Source organism: Malaya genurostris, chromosome 3, assembly GCF_030247185.1.
Source record: "Malaya genurostris strain Urasoe2022 chromosome 3, Malgen_1.1, whole genome shotgun sequence".
Lineage (NCBI taxonomy): Eukaryota > Metazoa > Arthropoda > Insecta > Diptera > Culicidae > Malaya > Malaya genurostris.
In genome coordinates this window covers 170816643-170836662 of record NC_080572.1, presented here as the reverse complement: position 1 = coordinate 170836662, position 20020 = coordinate 170816643, and the positions used below count along the sequence as shown (strand labels likewise).

The 20020-nt window shown below is 36.1% G+C and overlaps 3 protein-coding genes across 3 annotated transcripts in view; 2 read left to right on the top strand and 1 right to left on the bottom strand.

Annotated features, from left to right (window-relative positions):
* Positions 1-627: 627 nt before the first annotated feature.
* Positions 628-2139, top strand: LOC131437594 (congested-like trachea protein). Its single transcript, XM_058607048.1, has 2 exons — positions 628-754; positions 995-2139. The coding sequence occupies exon 2, from the start codon at positions 1055-1057 to the stop codon at positions 1958-1960; it is 906 nt and encodes a 301-aa protein (XP_058463031.1). The 5' UTR covers positions 628-754; positions 995-1054; the 3' UTR covers positions 1961-2139.
* LOC131437595 (uncharacterized) lies at positions 2131-2986 on the bottom strand. The gene is made up of 2 exons (XM_058607050.1): positions 2828-2986; positions 2131-2755 (listed from the first exon to the last, which is right to left on the bottom strand). The coding sequence occupies exons 1-2, from the start codon at positions 2895-2897 to the stop codon at positions 2259-2261; spliced, it is 567 nt and encodes a 188-aa protein (XP_058463033.1). The 5' UTR covers positions 2898-2986; the 3' UTR covers positions 2131-2258.
* Positions 2987-11087: 8101 nt separating this feature from the next.
* LOC131437159 (triple functional domain protein) overlaps positions 11088-20020 on the top strand; it is a 181212-nt gene continuing 172279 nt past the window's right edge. The window contains exons 1-2 of the mRNA XM_058606325.1: positions 11088-11239; positions 12907-13842. Of these exons, the coding sequence (XP_058462308.1) occupies positions 13664-13842 (179 nt within the window). The 5' untranslated portion in view covers positions 11088-11239; positions 12907-13663. The remainder of the gene's footprint in view (positions 11240-12906; positions 13843-20020) is intronic.

Here is a 20020-nt window from a genome sequence, read left to right as displayed (position 1 = left end):
AACACAGAGAACAGACATTTAAGTGAGAAAGCATCCTGCTGTATGAATGTTGCAATCAAGTTAAATAACTAACGAATATTCAAACCACAGACTAACAGACAGGATACTCAAATTGGATTCTTTAATCATTCAAACGGTCAAGAATCAAGAGGTTTCCACGTTTACCACTCAACTCTTTGCATAAAATAATACCCGAAACTTTCGACTTTAAACCAGAACTGTGAATTCCAAGAAAATGTTTATAATCACATCACAATAATCGAAAAATAAAGTAAACAAAGAGAAACTGTCACTTGCTCTTACGGCCTTCTGAAAAATCAACCGAGATATATACTTTGATTGACTGTATGGTCACCCTAAGCGATATCATGATGAACATTACAATTAGTCCTATATGCGAATGATAGTTCTACTTTGATAATTTGCCTTTTCAAATGTTATTACATAATCCAATCTTTATCAATAATTTTTCAGGTCTAATCGAAAGATTGTGGTTTCAGTCATATTTTAGAAAAGAATTAGAATAAAATGTTTCCAATAGTACAACTATAATCGAAAGAAAAATTAAACTTAGAGAAGCTGCTATATGTAGATAGGACCATTCCAAATTTTGTCGGCACATGTCATCGTTTCGTATCTACTTGTTGATGTTGTTAGTCAGCTTGAAATCCAAATTGAACAGTCACCAATCAGTACTCGTCAACGAGAAAGATTAGAGTTATTTCGTTTGTACTTTGGACTTACTAACAATTAGGTAAATAAGTGAGATGGATAGTTATATTTTTTGTTCGAATAGAAATCAGTTTTTGTGTTTGTGCTCCTAATAAGTTTATTATCAAATCTAGTCCCGTGCACACTAATACATTCCTAGATAAGATTAATTTGTTCGATTAACCCAAAAATTCAACCTGATAGACAATTTTCAATATTTGTCGTACCTTAGTATAAATAGATGAACGATAGCGAGAACTGTTTTTTTATTATCTTATTTCAGTGTATAGTGACATAATACACAAGAGCAACAAGTTGAGTCCAAAATCAAGACAGTAATAAAATGTCGGAAAATGTCAGCCCAATTAAGTATTTCCTGTCTGGAGGATTTGGTGGCATCTGCACGGTTCTGGCTGGTCATCCTCTGGACACGATAAAAGTCCGTTTGCAAACGATGCCATTGCCTACCCAAGGCCAAGCTCCGCTGTACGCTGGAACGTTGGACTGCGCTAGAAAAACAATACAACGCGAAGGGTTTCTAGGCTTGTACAAGGGCATGTCCGCGCCTATTGCCGGAGTTGCACCTATTTTTGCAATGAGTTTCTTCGGTTTCGGACTAGGCAAACGTTTGCAGCAGAAAACTCCGGATGAAGAATTGAGTAATTTGAGACTTTTTGCAGCCGGAGCTTTTTCCGGGATTTTCACTACGACAGTGATGGCACCAGGAGAACGTATTAAGTGCCTTCTACAAATTCAGCAGGGTGGAAATACGCCACAGAAATACAACGGAATGGTGGACTGTGCGAAACAACTGTATGCAGAAGGTGGAATACGCAGCATTTATAAAGGATCATTTGCAACTTTACTCAGGGACGTTCCTGCTTCGGGAATGTATTTCTTGACTTACGAATATGTGAAAAAAGCATTAGCCCCAAAGGAAAACGAGAAAAGGGATGCCGCCGTTGGCCTTCTTGGAACCATATTTGCAGGTGGAATGGCGGGTATTGCAAATTGGGCTATCGGAATGCCAGCTGATGTCCTCAAGTCACGATTGCAGACAGCTCCTGAAGGTACCTACAAAAATGGCATCAGAGATGTATTTAGAGAACTAATGAAAAACGAAGGGCCATTGGCATTGTATAAAGGCGTAACGCCTGTAATGCTTCGAGCATTCCCTGCCAATGCAGCTTGCTTCATAGGTTTTGAAGTGTTTATGAATTTCCTGAACCTTGTCGCGCCTAACTTGTGAGAAAAGTGTGTTCTTTTTTTTGTTAATAGACGTGTAAGCCATAATGTTTCTATTGAATGGCGGGATATAGGTGTAATAGGTTAGCAATAAAAATTACAGATGTTTTTTTTGCGCAAATCTGGAACCTGGTTCCTATTTGTATAAGAACAAATTGAAATACATAATTTTATATAAAATGAGTATATTCTTTTTGTGTAGTACACATAAAACATGCAACAAATTTGAATGTAACAAGTTTCACAGATCACAAGAAAAACTGTTCGCAATCCAACTACTATGAAATCTAAGACTAATACCTTTATAACTCGAGAACATTTTGCATCACTTCGGCTAGGTCTTGTACTAGATCGACATCTTCAGCCGGAACAATTTCTTCTCGTCTGTACTGATCAACTAAATCCATCAAAACAGCTTCACTCTCCAAGCAAGGAGTTAGCCTTTCGTGAACCTTGATTTCTTCCTCCAGCAGCGCAAGAAAAACACCGTCTCGTCGAAACTGTTCATCTAACTCGTCAACCTTCACCTGCAATTCTTGTACCTGTTCGGCCGTGTAGTTTTTTTTCTGCATTAGATCCGATGGAAGTAATACATTATCCGGTATAGTGAAAGTAGTTCGATAAAGTTCACTCAACTCTTTCAACTTGCCTTCACACTCGGAAAACATTTTACCGGAAGTACCGTAACACTTGGCCCGCAGTTCCATTGCGATTTGGTCAGGTACTTTATGCTTCTTTATGAACTCGTCTGTAAAATCGACCAGTGACTGTTGAATCAGCGACTTCACCATCAAGCGATCTGAAGAGATGAGAATCGAAATCGAGAAGGTAGTGATTAATTTTTGTATTCAAGTTTTCTAAACTAAATTACTTTCTGCAATTATATCTTCCGAACAGAATGTGAAATGTTGCAGTTGATATTCTTCTTTTTCAGGATCCATCAGGACAATTCAGAGCAACAACTTTGTTAGTTTTTTACTACTGTTTTGAAATCTTATCGCGGCAATCCCAAAAAATGAATATGTGAATTGACAAATTCTCAAGCTCGCACTAGTCTAATTCAACAGGGTTGTACAAAAACGCAATGTACACGCCGCGAATTTTTTATAATTTTGAGTGCTTATCACCAAATGGAGGAGTTGCGGGATCCCAGATAAATTTTCCAAAATTTGATTCGGAATTCATTATAAATTCCAAAACAGATGCAACATCCGAACTTTTAGGAAAAATTTGTAGTTGAATGTTTTTCTTATTTCGAAACAATTCGACAGTTCCACCGACGACACGACCTGCAATTCGACTATCAAAACTGTATCGCAAATTTAACTACCCCTCAGTAACTGGTAATGTCAAAACGAAATCGCTTGAAAAAATGTTGGATCTGGCAACACAAGTTGGACAATTATTGATTTTGAAAAACAGTTACCAGTAGCCTTGGTAACTACATATGGAATGTAGGCAAAAACAAGAGATTCTCACTTAAAACGAGGGAATATTCAAACGAATTTGAAAATCAAAATAATGCGAATTTGAAATATAAAATAATTGTTTTCTGCGACTATCGTAAATAATGTTTTCTTGAAAAATCTGTATCTGTATTGAATATAAATTAAATATTAAATCGATTTGAGGATATGATTGCATCTCTTGAATTAACGACTGTATAATATTTACAGCAGTTTCTGAAACAGATAATGGGAATGACAATAATTACTTTAAGAAAAGCGTATATCTTACCATGGAAGACTTAGCGAATTAAGCTAGATTTCTAATAAAATCTGAAATTTCAATTTCTCCGTTTTCGATCACCTGTCGTTCTTGTTGCTTTATTAAATTGAGTGCATTCTTACGATTTAAACTATAATTGCTCATGAAAATACGGATGACCCATTCCCATATCAGAACTATATCAATAAATTCCGTAAACTACAAAAAAATATGAAAAATATACAATATTACTTTATTTATGCTCTTATTACCTCCCCTTTTTGTTGTACTGGGACAATTTTTTCTTCCAGGAACAAAAAATACAAAAATTCAAATCGGTGGAATTATTCCACAACTATTTCAAACTGTTTGTTTATCTATTCTGGTGCTCCTTGGTAGCTAGTTCATAGCAACTTAAACAGTGTTACTCGAATAGTTAGTTTTTGTCATTTTCAAGGGGTCGCTATATTTATGGTTACTGGTGGTAAATCGCTCACGAACACTTTTTATTTCGATTTTCTTCGGAGTTTTTGGTCGTGTTGTCGGTTCCACGACAAATGGGCCTAACTGCAAATAACAGTTTCTCTTGGTTTACTTTATTGTTCACGATTTACCACACTGAATTAATATTTTACGCCTTACTCTTCGCAAAACTTTCAAGGTAAAACCACAAGCTTCCGATTTATAATCAAAAAAGAAAGTATACAAAAAGAGGCTCTCATTTTCAGTTTGGCCCTTGTGTCGTGGGACTATCGAATTGTATTTAAAAGTACAAACTTTTGAAATAACAGTTATAATACTTTTAAAAAAGCAAAAAATACTGAAACGGTACAGTGTATACATTTACACAAAAAAGACAAATCACTTATGTGTTCGTTTCGAATAACTTATTCCAAGGACTATTAATTAATAAGATATGAAGCTCTCATATTTCACTAACAAATCATTGGCACCATCCTGTTTTGCAAGTATGGCACCCTCATGCGAGTTCTCATCAAATCTTGTACATACAAATAGAGAAATGCCAAATTCATGCGCGACAATAGCAGAATTGCGCACCAATACAATTGACATGATATGTTTAATGTAATGCCGTGCGATGGAGCTGCTGAACTGATGATTGATTCCGCTCCAAACTTATTTTCGGTCATCTTGTCTGGAATTCGATTAAATTTATATCCAATTCGCAAGAAAACCAGAGGGCAAAAATGATTCTCTTGTGATGTAACAACAAATTCTTCGGAAACATATTCGTCAATTTCGACAACAAGAGGTTGATCCTGAGATATGATTGTGTCCATCAAAGCCGAGTCAATCTATTTTTGTGATGTAATGATTAATTTTATCGAAAGCGGAGGAAAGATCCGTCTAGATAATGTCCATCTGTAACATGTCTGATATAGCGTTTTTTAACACACTTTACCCTATATTTCCGGAACCGGAAGTCGAACCTGGATGAAATTACGTATGAGACTACATGACCTTTTATTTGAACCTAAGTTTGTGAAAATCACTGAGAAAAGTTGGAACACATATCTTTATTTATTTTGCACATTTCACTCCATAACTCCGGAGCCGGAAATCAGATTCAACAAAAATTCAGGAATTTAGTATGGAACCTAAGAGCTTTCATTTGAATCTAAGTTTGTTAAAATCGGTATAGCCATCTCCGAAAAAAAGTTATTATGTTGACAACTTTTTGCACATATTACGCCATAATTCCGAAACCGAAAGTCGGATCCAAAAAATTTTCAGGAATTATGTATGGGACCACAAGACATTTCATTTGAATCTAAGTTTGTGGAAATCGGTCGAGCCATCTCCGAGTAAAGTTAGTGCAAAAAACGTTACATACACACATACATACAAGCATTATGCGTACTCGACGAACTGAGTCGAATGGTATATGATACTTGGCCCTCCAGGCGTCGGTTCAAGAGTCGGTTTTCACAGTGATTGCATAACCTGTCAATATGAGAAGAGAAGAAGTGAGATACGTCGAGAAGTTTTGAATGTGTTTCATATTTGTGCTAGAAAAATAGAACTAGATCTCAGCGTTGCTATTGACATGTTTTACTCGTAGATCTAAAATAGATCAGTCCATATGAAATAAAACAGCGTTGAAAAATGATCTACGAGCAGTGATACCAAATACAAATTATAATACGGAGTACTCCGACAAATTTTCAAGGACACATTTTGCATCGTGCGGTACATTGTCATGATACACTGTCAGAGTGACAATGTACTTTAACGAATTTCCTATAAAACTAGCAACACTGAAGAGCAAGAACAAGTTCATTATAGTTACTGTTTATTATAGTGAAAAATATGTAAACACTAGCGAAGTCAGAAGAACTATATTCTTAACCGAGGTATTGTAAAACTGGAGAGATGAAGGTAAAATAATCGCCACAGCCAAATGCTCTACAAACAAGTTAATTCAATGATCAGCAAAACGAACACAGTGCTTGTTGATCTAGAGATAAAGGAACAGGAACTGATGCAACAAGTGAGCGCCGTCAAAAAACATACTACTGATGATGATCAGCCAACAGGCGTTGTTAGCGAAGAATTGATGCGAATCGATGAACTGATGTCGGTTATAAGAAAAGTAAGGTTTAAAAAAAACATTTTAAATTATGATAAACAATCTCGTATATTTTTCAGCAGGTTCTAGATGATTCCCGGTTAGACCAAATTTCAGAAATCCTTTGTCAAAATTGACAACGATCACGATGGGATATAAAAGTGGAAGATGTTTGCAACTGATTAGAGTGTTTCTTCTGGCGATGGTCGAACAAGTAAAAGAAACGGTACGAAGGTCGGTTCATTAATAAGTCAGTATATTTATTAAAGTGATGTTACAGAATAAAACTACATTCCATCAACTGCATCATTACCATTTATTTACAATGCTAACCGAAAGCTTTCCTCAGTTAATTTCTAATGCTTACAGCAACTAATAAAACAAAGATAAGTACTTTGGAATGGTCTGGCCCATGAAAATACGAAGAGCCCACTCCCCTAATAGAACAGCATCTATAAATTCTGTGTACTGAAATACATAATACTAAATTTAAGTAGAATAGAAATATGAATATCATTACCATTCCAAGCTCTTCTTGGGAACATAATTTTTACTCTAAGAAGCGTGCCATTTCATACATTTGTGCGTCAGTCATAATCATGACCACAGTTTAATACAGCAACGATAAACAAACAAGTTTGTTTTGCACCGTAGCAACTAGCATAAAGCGTTGCCAGAAACGATCTCCTTTTACATTTTCACACTATCGCAACGAAAGGGAGATATTTGCTAGGCTTACTTGTTCATGCTGTGAACCAAACATTGGCGATTCGTTTGTATGGGACTTAGGGGTATTATTATTTGTATTTGGTGATACCACGGTAGTTGTTTACATTTCATTTATCGGTTTTTGTAGACCGGGAACAAAAGCGAAGCTTTTCATAAATTGGGAAATATTCCTGTATTCAATGGCATTCTAAACAAGCGGTAAAGGTGATATCATCTTACTCGAACATTTCTTTGAAATAATTGCCATCTGCCATCTATCTGTATGCCATCTGGTCCTACAGAAAGCGAAAGTTTCAATCCAGCGAGAGCTGCCTTACCGAATTCTGGTTTTTATAAACAGAGTGCAAAGATCAATTAGACACTAGCACTCGAACGATATGTTATAATGATGATCATGCGATGATAAGCTGCTTTCAAAATATCACGCAAATTTTTTGAGTAGTTGAACCGATACGCTCCCTCACGAAATTAACCATCTAAAAAACGGTCATTAGATGGAAGATGGAACGTGGAGACGGCGTATGAACCACGAATTGCAAGTTATGTGATTGTGCATTTTTCGAGAAATCGACTGATTTTCGCGACTAAGATAAATCTGCGGATAGTTTAATCATCTCATTTATTATTTTTAGTAGTAAAAAGTTCGGAAATCATCTAACACAACAAAAAGAAAATAGTTTTGCCCTTTCTCTCTAGAAATCAAAGTTTCGGCCTGTTTTTTGACATGGAACACGGATGGCTAAACTAACTAGAACAATTTCATTTTTTATAGTTTTTTGTATCACAGGTTGAGATTTTTGTAGGATTCAAATTTTTGGGCAAGGTTGCCGAGTTTTTAAACATTTTTCGGTAGGAGAATGAAACTCGATTTGTTTACTTTTGTAAGATTTGCCTTTCTTTAGCAACTGAGATCTGTACATTGGAGCAGAGATCCCAGGTTCACAAATTAATCTGTATTTCAAAAATGAAACAGATTTTCACAGATTTCTCACAATTAATCACAGACTGTTAATGAGCCCCTAAAAGTCTTCAATTTGCTAGAGAAAACACAGAGCAAATATATTTCTGACAGAGCGTTTGAAAGTAGCCAGACATTTTTTTGCTCACTAAAATCATTCCGATCAGCATTATGGGAAGTGTGGACAAATTTTACACAGACTCATTTTTGATACAATCTCCACAGATTTTTGAAAAAATGACCTGGCATCCTTGCATTCGAAAAGATCTGTTCAATTACGTTAACATAATCATTTTCGAGAATGTCATTCCAATCGTTGGTTGAACGAGCAAAACAAAAAAACTATGCTTAATCTCCGGAGAGATCGCTTGGATGAGAAAAAAAAAATGACACAAGGATTGGTTTGCCGCTCCCCTAAAAACGGGGTGGGTGCCCCCTTCACACACATCTAGATACGAAACTGTCCCGCTTGTCAGGAATTCTGGCAACTGTCAGAAGGCTGGCTGCATTCCGGCTGCTGTCAAAATTGTCCAGGCGAAATTGCGTCATTATCTCGCCGTACGTGTCTTGTTTATTTCCCTTCTATTTCTTTTTTCTTTTTGCCTTTCTCATATAGAAATATGCAATCACTTTTTTCAGAGATGGCTGAACCGATTTTCACCAACTAAGATTCAAATAGAAGGTATTATGGTCCCATAGCTTGCTATTTAATTTCATTTGAATGGGACTTCCGGTTCCGGAGTTATATGGTAATATATGAAAATTTGAGAAAAAGTTTACACTCAATAATCTCTGCAACTACTCAACCGATTTTCGCAAACTGAGATTCAAATGAAAGGTCTTATAATATCCTAAAAATTTGTAGAACATTTTATCTGGATCTGACTTCCGGTTCCGGAACTAAAGCGTGATAAGTGGAAAATTACCAATTTTATTAGTATTTTTCCACGAACGATGGTTAAAAACAGGTACAAATCCCATAAAACTGTCTGATTAATTCTTCTAGTTTGCAGAGCTTGTTAGTTTGTGGGCATGAAAACTTACTGGTTCCTTCTTTTCCTGTTCCGAGAGCACCGAAAGTGGAGAAGAAAAACTCCTGAAACTAAATTCACTTCGATTTCTTTGCGATGTTTGAACCGATTTTCACAAATCTTGATTTGAATTAAAGCTCATACTGTCTTTAAAGCTACTGTGAAATTTCATCCGGATCCGACTTCCGGTTCCGCAGTTACAGGGTGATGAGCGTAAAAGTTTTCAAATCGCCACATAGAGTGACAATATGTACAACACCGAAAGAAGAAGAAAACACAAAACGAACAAGGCGTGCTTTGTTCTATTTCGTACACGTTGTGTAGTGATGTCAATAATAATAATAATAATAATAATAATAATAATAATAATAATAATAATAATAATAATAATAATAATAATAATAATAATAATAATAATAATAATAATAAGAATAATGATAATAATAATAATAATAATAATAATAATAATAATAATAATAATAATAATAATAATAATAATTATTATTATTATTATTATTATTATTATTATTATTATTATAGTAATCCTACTACATGTTTTATGCTGCTGATTCATGTTATTTAGCTTGACTTACATATGCAGAAGTAACAGAAACGCAGGTTCGTTTCATTTGTTAGATTTCGTTTAATTGGTTTAATCGAAATATAGCATGAGATAGTAAGTATAGGTTTAACTACGTTCAAAACTGTTCCAATTTGTAGGTCATAATTGTTGGTTGCAAACGAACCAACTTCGGCTATTCCGTTTATCTGAATCCGGTTTCGGAAGAATTGTAAATAGTGATTAAAAACTGCAAAAGGGATCTCACTCACTTTTCTTGGAGATGGCCAAATCGATTTTCACAAACTTATAGGTTCAAAAGAAAAGTCTTACAGTTTCATACGGAATTCCTTAATTTGTAGTGGATACTACTTTCGGTTCCGGAACTACAGGTTAAACAGGATTTATAGAGTTTGTGAGATTAGGTCCGAACAAATTTTCCTATTTCTATTCAATAAACAGTTGTTTTTGCGAATTTCACGATTATATTTATGATGTAATGAGTAATATGAGAAAGGCATCATTACACCACTAGGTGGATAAAAATAGGTTTTTTTTTATTCGACTTCATTTGATATTCGTTAATCCCGCATGTACGTACAAAAAACGAGTCATGAGACGAGGTAAATGAGATTGAAATATGGGTATGTTTGGTAGTGAGAAAGCAATGTTATTGGCAATAACATTTTCCATGATTAGTATATATCACGCCTTTTTTTTGAGAACGGCCAATAAGCCATTCATCAACATTTACTTTGAAGAGTAATTTCGAATGACTCGGCACTCACTGAGAGTAAGTCATAATAGTAAACGGCAGAGAAAGAAATTCTCTTCCGTCTGGTGTTAAATTTAATACTCTATCTTTCATAGCTCGCTTGGAATTTCTTTCGAAAGTGGAAGTTGACAGGCGCTTATTGGCCGTTCTAAAAAAACGCGTGATATGAAGGGCAATAACTTATTACCTTTCATATGTATCTTTTATTGAAAAAAAAAACAAGACGCTTAAAATGTAGAATCGATTTAAAACGGTTCTGCCAATCTTGTATGGCAAGAAGCCGACAGATAAGAACCGTTAATAACCGCTAGGTGAAATTCTCTGCCGGAAACGGTTGTTGCATTGTTGCCAGACTTTTGCCGGAATTCTGGTAGAATTCCGGCAAAAATGGCCGGCAGGCATAGCCAGCCGTCTGGGGGGAAATCTGCCCGCTGCGTACAAGTGGGGTATACCAGTCATCCCGCATCATAGTCGGAGCGAAAACGAAAAAGAAGCGTAGAAGAATAAAAAGAAAAAATCGTAACGTTAACGAGGTCAACTAAAATCCGACAGGCAGCAACATTTAATTCAGATTCGTTTTTTGCAATTTTTCGACCACCTCACTCCGATTCTGAATTCATTCCGAACTGGTTATGTGGACGATCGATACGCATTTTCCGTGTGAACATTGCTTTAAGGGTTGTTTTCTCTCGCACTGGTCGAAAAAAGCATCGAATTTTCGACAAGTTTTTGACAGCCTCGCGTCGAATCTCTTTTGGCTTTCGCAGAAGAAAAGAAGAAAACGCAAATGTGAAAAAAGCGACGAAAAACGGATGGCAAACTTTTGCTTGCTTTCCATCGTTTGTAAAAAAAAATGGATATTATTGTGCTAGATTGCTGTCGAATAACCGAAAAATAGATCGCAGTTGAACGTTTATCCTTCGGGATGTGTAATGTAAGTGAAATTCGACAGTTTTGAGTGAAATATGGCAGCGAATATCGTGTTGGAAAAATCGGATCGTCTGGAGCAATCAAGACTAAAATTTTTCCCCTGCTTTACGCACACAGTGGTGCTCTGCCTTTCATTATTATTTTGGCTGCTCGCTTGTGTATATTCCTGTGCAGTTTCAGTCTGCAATGCGAGGCGGACGAATGCGAAGAATTGTGGGACGAATGGACCTGTCGGTCGATGAGACGGCGGGTATTGGTAGCGCTCCAGTAACTCTCCCCAGGAGCAATAAGCGATGAAAGCAAGAAGTGGAATGGCAAGCAGTTTTTTTCCGGAAGTTCTCAATCGTGTATTTACAAAACTTAGGTTGTTCATTGTGATTTTGGCCATCAAAATGTTCTGTACGGTTCATCTGTGTGTGATGAGAAATAAACTTACTAGAAATCACTGCATAGCGGTTGCTCGAAAAGGTGCTCATGTAGTTTATGTAGAATAAACAAACGTAACAAAGCGAAGCAAAATTAGTAAAAAATCAAATGTGCGAAAAAATCAACCATGTTCCGGGCATCCTAGAAAGAGTGCAGTGAAGTGAAGTGAAGTGGCTCGAAGAGTGCAGAAGAAAATAAATTTCCTACTGAAGTGGATGGTTTATACGTTTGCTGGGAGGTTCTTGCCTTCTATCGCAGCGGAGTGAAGCTAACGTTGCTACTGCTGGTTGCGGAGATTGATTTTTGTTCCATTCAATAATTTTGATTTGTTGGGGCCAGTTTTGTATGTATTTGTGGACCTTGGTTGGATAACTGATGTTTCACAACTTCAAGAAAATGGAAAATATTTGCTGCGATGATTTGGAATTTAGTCAAAATAACAATAAAACCATACATCCCAAGTTTATTTAGGCTTTTTTTAATTCTATCCTGTATGGTGCCAAATGGCAACAGTGTGTGCTTGAGGTTTAAATTATATTTTAGGACAAGACTCAAATGTCAAGTGATTTGTTGTATACATTCAAGAAAACACCGGATATTTGTGAATATTTTGAATTTTTACTGCCGGTGGATCAAACCAAAATGAGAAGCAATTTGGAATCTTAGAAAAACGGTCCGTGGCGAATAACGCACAATAGTTACAATAAGGAACTAAGGAGGAACTGATATTTCTTTTATGGAAACTCGACAGTAGGGAATAAAACTTTTTTTCGTTTTTCAATAATGTCTGTTTTTCTAAGATTGTGGATTGTACCTTAATAAGTAATCCTACCTTTTGCATTAATATTCGTAAAAAACTGGTAATTTTTAATATTGAATACAAACAAAAATGTTTCGGTATAAGAGTTGGCCATCATCTTCCTATTCTTTTGATCGTACATTTGTAAACCTTACGTTTTTCACATTCTTCACAATTATCTACCATCGAGTAAAGTCTTATCAACTTCAGAAATGCAATCCTGAAATTCTGTAAACATTTAAACTGTAATTTCAGCAGATACGAATGGAGTATCTTTCAATGTGAAGTATGAACTTAACCGTTACTATAGCTTTTAAGATTTCTTCTTCAAAACAACACATTGTCACTTCTAGTTTCCATTTTAGTATTACCGATGATCGGTGTTTATTCACACCGGTAAGTTGGCCAAGAAACAAAAATTAATGGATGGAACGTGTCTCTTCCAGAATCTTTTTCTGCGACCGATAAATATGCGATAATCACCTGTGAACGCCGATAAAGGATCGATGCTTGTGGCTGCTGGCATCATGAAGAGCTGTGCGTAAACATTACCGTAGTGTCATATTTGGTTTTCGTGTGAGAGCGTTTTGTAATAAATAATATTCGAAGATAATCAGGCGAACCAATGCGCTAACAGCATGAGAAGGATGAGTGTGGCATGCTCGAGCAATAGGTGATACATCAGCGCTTCCCCGGAATACTTCAGCAGACGTAGTCATCCAGTACAATTTACAAGAACAGTGGCTCTGGGTTATGGTGAAGCAAAGTGGCTCGGAAAGAGCAAAACAAAAAATGAGTTATGAGTAATTTAAAATCCCTCGATGTTTTCCGTTTTCCTCCCTCTCATGGCGGTCGCCGATCTTGCAGAATGTATTAATTGTGGGTTTGTTGCTAATACTAAATAAGAGTTGAAAAAAAGTATAACGATGCAAAACGATCACTGTCTGGATACTGCGCATAGGGAGTGTTTTTGTGCTGTCTTGAAAGTGTGTGTGTGCATAATATCTCGTTCCCTGTACTCGTCCAAATCCAGTGAGCGAATCTTATAATTAATCCCAGTAACAGTACCGATCAGATCCGCAAACACGATAAGTGCGGAAATCGTTGTACGTTATCACGAGTACAGCTATCGGGAGAGCAGCAGCAGCAGCAGCAGCGGATCCAATTTCTCCTCGTGGGTCTTCAGCCAGGGCAGCGGTGGCCATGGACGGCGTACGGGCGTTGGACATTCTGCCACTGCTGCAGGAACGCTTCGCGCTGCTCTCCGGTGGCCGGGACAACCGAGGCGGCCCGATCATCTGTTTCCCGGCCACTACCAAGCGGGAACGAGTGAAACCCGAGGATATCAAACGGGTAGTGAGCTATTTCATCGGATTACCGGGGTAAGTACTGTATGGATTTCATGAGCACTTTTGATTTCCTGGTATTTGTTTTTTATTTTTAAAACTAAAATTGCAAATGTTTCGAATATGCACTAGAAATAGTTGTTGTTGTTTACAGCCGGCAAATCGTAAGATTGCACAACATGTAAAAGCGAATAATAAAAACCTGTTTTAATCCCCCTAGTGGTGTAATGATGCCTTTCTCATGTACATATAATATTGTGGTATTCTATTCAAAATTTTTCTTTTTGATTTTTGAAAGAAACCAAGAGATTGTTTATGCATAACATACAGAATAGAACAGTGATTTGATTGCGTAAGTCATACATAAGAAAACGAAATGGGTTCACTATTATATGCACTTCCGGCACCGGAACCCGAGAACCGCTATAATCAAAGTCGGTTCGTACGGCCAACAACTAACATGACACACAAACTCTTCTAGTACGAATTCAAAATTAAGATTTAAATGTTTGTTAAATCCGAAAATATTTTAGGTGACGGTGTACAATATTGAACACACTTTACCCTATAACCGAAAGTCGGATCCGGATGAAATTCAGGAATTCCGTATGGGACCGGAATACCTTTCATTTGAATCTAAGTTTGTGGAAATCGGTCAAACCATCGCGGAGAAAAGTGAGTGAGATCCATTTAGGTATATATGACCACTATTTCCGGTACTTCCGGAACCGGATACCGGGAACCAGGATAGCCGGAATCGGTTTGTTTAGTTGCCTACTGATAATGACTATCGATTTGTGTAGTTTTGAGACCAGTTTAGAGAATTTTGTAAGTTTTTTTGTTTCGCCGGTTTAAGTGACGGTGTACTATATTGAACACGCGTTACCCTATAACTCCGGAACCGGAAGTCGGATCCGGATGAAATTCAGGAATTCCGTATGGGACCACGAGACCTTTCATTTGAATCCAAGTTTGTGGAAATCGGTCAAACCATCGCTGAGAAAAGTGAGTGAGATCCATTTTGGTATATATGACCACTATTTCTGGTACTTCCGGAACCGGATACTGGGAACCAGGATAGCCGGAAAAGGTTTGTTTAGTTGCCTACTGATAATGACTATCGATTTGTGTAGTTTTGAGACCAGTTTAGAAATTTTTTACGTGTTTTGTTTCGCCGGTTTAAGTGACGGTGTACAATATTGAACACACTTTACCCTATAACTCCGGAACCGGAAGTCTGATCCGGATGAAATTCAGGAATTCCGTATGGGACCACGAGACCTTTCATTTGAATCTGAGTTTGTCAAAATCGGTTCAGCCATCTCCGAGAAAACCTAGTGAGATTATTTGACACATACACGCACACACACACACACACACACACACATACCTCGAAGAACTGAGTCGAATGGTATATGACATTGGTATTTTCACTAGTCGGTTTTTCAAGTGATTGCATAACTTTTCTATATGAGAAAGGCAAAACCGAACAATTTGAATCAGAACAAATTGGCTCAAGTGACTCGTTCTTCCAATTATTTAGAGATTTGAGTTTTACTGTGGCTTGTCATCATTTTCCCGGTGGGAAGTGAAAAATCATAAACGAAAAAAGTGGATGGATAATGTCAAAGACATAACCGGATTGGTGTGAATACGAATAACATTGACTCGCTGGAACTGAAAATGTGCCATTATAAAGCACGATATCAATTTCGGCGAACGATAAATACTGGTTAAAACTAGGATTAAATAAAAGACACATAATAGTAATATGTCCAATAACAAATATGATAACACACATAGAAAGTATAGGGAACATTATACACATTTTTGCGAGAACTGCCAATAAACCACAATTCAACATCCATTTTTGAAAGAAATTACAGGCGAGCTATGAAAAATAGAGCATTAATTTTAAGACCAGACGAAAGAGAAAACTGTTTTCTATTGTTTACTGTTGTAACTTGCTCTCAGTGAGTACCAAGTCCTTATAAGCAATTCCTGAAATGCTTAGCAGATCATCAAACTCGACCGTCTCCGATTTGGATGAAACTTTGCACATGGCTTCATTATGGCAAACCATAAGTTTTGAACCGATGGAGAAGTCAATCCGACTCAAGACTGCTTTTTAAAAGGGCATATGTATTTTTGAATTTCACAAAAATTGCCTTTTTCAAATCGTTGTACTCGGAAACCGTTAATTTTTTTGATAATTTTTATTTTAAAGCTGTTATTAAAACCTACAGATTGATGGCTATTCCATCCGTGCCTTCTGAAAAATGAAGAAGTAACAGCTAAAAAAATTTACAGATATATTCGAAATTTCAAATTCTCGTTGAAAGATAATCATTTAAACAGTAGAATATTATTCTAGAGGTTAAAGGCAATAGATTTGTTCATGATATCCTTTCTTCTAAAAGTAGCTGTTCTTGAGATACTTGGATTTTTAATTATAACACCATTTTTTATATTTCCATGAATTGTTTATTTGCTTGCTTAAGAATTATTTATGTACATGTAATAATTGAAGATACAGCAAGCAAAAAAATAATTCGTCGAAATATAAAAAATGGTGTTATAATTAAATATCCAAGTATCTCAAGAACAGCTACTTTTAGAAGAAAAGGATATCATGAACAAATTTATTGCCTTTAACCTGTAGAATAATATTAGTATTAATGATTATCTTTCAACGAGAACTTGAAATTTCGAATATATCTGTAAATTGTTTTAGCTGTTACTTCTTCATTTTTCAAAAGCTACGGGTGGGATAGCCATCATTCTCTAGGTTTTAATGAGAGCTTTAAAATAAAAATTATCAAAAAGAATCGAAACCCTGATTATTTTTTAATTTAGTTTTCTGGTTCATTTTGAAATTATTGAGAGAAAAAAAATCAAATTTTCTTTCAGTGTATATTTTTTTAGAGTGCCCTATTGATTCTCTACAACTTCTTTCTGGACGTCATTTTTGTACAATTAACGGTTTCCGAATTACAACAAGAACTTGAACATTTGCATGCACCCGTAAACTGTTTTAGCTGTAACTTCTTCATTTTTCAAAAGGCACGGATGGGATAGCCATCAATCTGTAGGTTTTAATAACAGCTTTAAAAAAAAATTATAAAAAAAAATCAAAACCCTGATTTTTTTTATTTAACTTTTTCGGATTATTTTGTAATTATTGAGAAAAAGGCGGGTGGGTAATGTCAGAGACATAACTGGATGTCGTGAATACGAAAACAACTGACATGTTCCTTAACACTTCCGAATATCAATTAGTTGATCGATTGTATGAATTATGCAAGCATTTCCCTTTTCCACATTTTTCTCAAAAACAAAGCTTCACTTGATCTAGATTACTGTAAATTTCACACAGCGAAAAGTGCAAAAATCGAATCAAACAGTTCTAGATTTGCCCTAAACTGAGGATATTTCCCTTCGATTTGCGAACAACAAATCCTATTAGTTCTTTAGAAAACTTTTAGAGCCATTAGAACGGCTGATTTTGTGTAATACTCTCCACTGTTGCTTTTTCACCAATGCAAATGACTCGCAGCTGTGACGTAATGGCTCTTGTCGGAAGCGAAACTAGCTTTGCAAACGACACAAAATACATCTGCTCGCAGTGGCGATAGAATCCAAACTGATCCAATTTTTGTTGGGAGGTTTGTTTTTACCTGATTTCGTTTGTAGCTTTTTCACTAATGGGCGGTCCCAACGGCTATAAAAATAGCAGCATATAGAATTTTAATTTCGATATTTCATTTCGGATTTGCATTTTATTGAAAGAAACTATCCGGATGCTGTACGGGATTCATTCCTGCCTTTCAGAAGGACCAAATTGTGGAACTCACTACGATATAAAACACTGTTCGGAACATTTTCTCGAACGATTTGTTGTACAGCAGCAGATATTTTGTTCTCTTTCTCAGAACGCGTTCTGATTGGCTGGTGTTGACATGGGTCAAATGAGACAGATTTTTCAATAGTGTACTATTGAAATACTTCAATGCTTTTTCTATACACGCTTAAGTTGAAAAATTTCGATTTTATTGGTAGTTAGATTATATAAATCCTTCTACAGATCACTGAGCTATGAGCTTTCAAAATACGAGAAAGGCAAATGCGCCTTATGAATTATCCTCTTTGATACTCGTTTATACCAAAGTTTAATTTTAAATTATTTGAGATTATGTCACACATCTTAAAATTTTATCATAAAATTGTGATCATATTTCCGATTGCGTGTAGAAAAAATTAAATTATGTTGATTCGTTAGATATAACGAGAGATATTCACGATCAAAAACTTATCACTCTCTCAGAGGGTAAATTTCGAAAAGGCGCCCATAGTAAGTCGTATTCACGACAAAAAATCAAAAAAAATTTTCAATGTATTTCTTTTAGAGTGCCCAATCGATTCCCTACAACTTCTTCCTGAACGCCATTTTTGTATAATTAACGGTTTCCTAGTTACAACGATTTGAGAAAGGTAATTTTTGTGAAATGAAAAGCCCTTTTTAAAAATCAGTCGTGAGTCGGATTGACCTCTCCATCGGTTCAAAACATATGGTTTGCCATACTGAAGCCATGTGCAAAGTTTCATCCAAATCGGAGAAGGTCGATTCTGATTTTGTCACTTTTTCGTCTACTCATTCCTGGAATTGCTCTTATTGGCTCTTATCGTGACTTATTACCCCTTATTGCAAATGACACAAGAACAGAAATAATTCTTTATAATAACGCAATCGCTATGCAAAATCATAAACGCTTAAACTGCAGTCGTTGGCAATATTCTGTAAATAATATTATTCCTGGTATTTAGAACCTGTAATCGAGACCTCTTACTTCAGCATAACTTCGTTGATGTTTGAGTCACTTTTTTTAACGTCATCGCAATCGGTTGTGTCTTGTACACAATCCTGTATTTTTTCTTATTAGTCCAATATAATTACACAATTCGCTTAGTGGATCAGCACCTAATAAATTAAAATTCGAAGAACGCAGGGTAGTTTCCAATTTTCGTTTAATACGCCAATGAAGATATCGCGCCATGGTACAGTTATAGCGTTGCTTAAGTGAAATTAAATTTCATCTCTCTATAGGGAACCAGGTTTCATCAGTCTTAATTTTCTAAATATACAGATTTTTATTTTTTACACTTGGCATCCCTGTTCCGACCCCTTATAAAGACATTTTCAAAGATTTTATGGGTGATGAAATTGTTTAACAATACGATATTTGAAGATAAACACGAGAAAAGGTCCTAAGTGCTAATTAGAGTTTTTCTTTGTTTACTTTCTCTCGATTATTACGTTCCTATTGGTAATCCCTCTCTCTATCTCTTTACTTAGAATAACGACTGAATCCATCAACTTTCGATCTGTAGTTAAGAAATGGTTGGAAAATACAGGAATATGCCGTAATAAGATAGAGTAAGATTACAAAGAGAAACTGTCATTTGCACTTGGGACCTCTTCCAACGATCATCGAGATTTCATTATAAACAACCAGAGAAGATTCGGAGTGCATGAACCGAGTATACTCATTGGAAAATTCTCCCCTTTTCACGCGAAATATTTCGAAACGATACCCATACTAGATAAAGATGAGTCCCACAACAATATTTTTATGTTTGCATTGCGTGTGAGCGTTGCCCGTCGCAATTGAATGTGTTTGTGACGATGCAATGTGATTTTTCTCGAACACAAAGCAGCTTATTTTAATTTACTCTCGTTTGTTGCGAATTTCGAATTACGCGCGGTGCACTAAACTGATTATTTTCATTTTTTTAAATAAAATGCTTTTATTTGGCTCATTTCGGTTAGAGAGAGCGAGATGGAAAGGAAATCGTATTACGGGGCGGCTTACTCCCCTAGAGTTAGTAAAGGAGTATGAGGAGGGTGGGACTTGATCTAACTTGTCAATAAGTAAATCTTGTCGTTGGGTATTCATATTTATGGCACAGCTTGTTTTTGCGTTTCCCGGTAGGGTTTTTTATGTTCTTCCGGTTGTATTTTCACTTTGAACAGTTAAATTTTTTTTTTGCTTTTTTGTAAACATTTATAGCCCTTAAAAGGGCTGATTTCGAGAATTTTTTTCGTCATTGTTTACTTTGCGATGTTTTTTTGCTCCAATGCAAATGACCAGCAGCTGAATGCTGTTGTGATTGCTCTTGTTTGAAGCGAAATTTGCACATCGAACGGTGCACCGAA

Coding starts and splice junctions, on each gene's coding strand:
- LOC131437595 (XM_058607050.1), bottom strand. CDS start 2,897: ATGGATCCTGAAAAAGAAGAATATCAACTGCAACATTTCACATTCTGT. Junction 2,756..2,827: donor GGAAGATATAATTGCAGAAA/GTAATTTAGTTT, acceptor TCATCTCTTCAG/ATCGCTTGATGGTGAAGTCG.
- LOC131437594 (XM_058607048.1), top strand. CDS start 1,055: ATGTCGGAAAATGTCAGCCCAATTAAGTATTTCCTGTCTGGAGGATTT.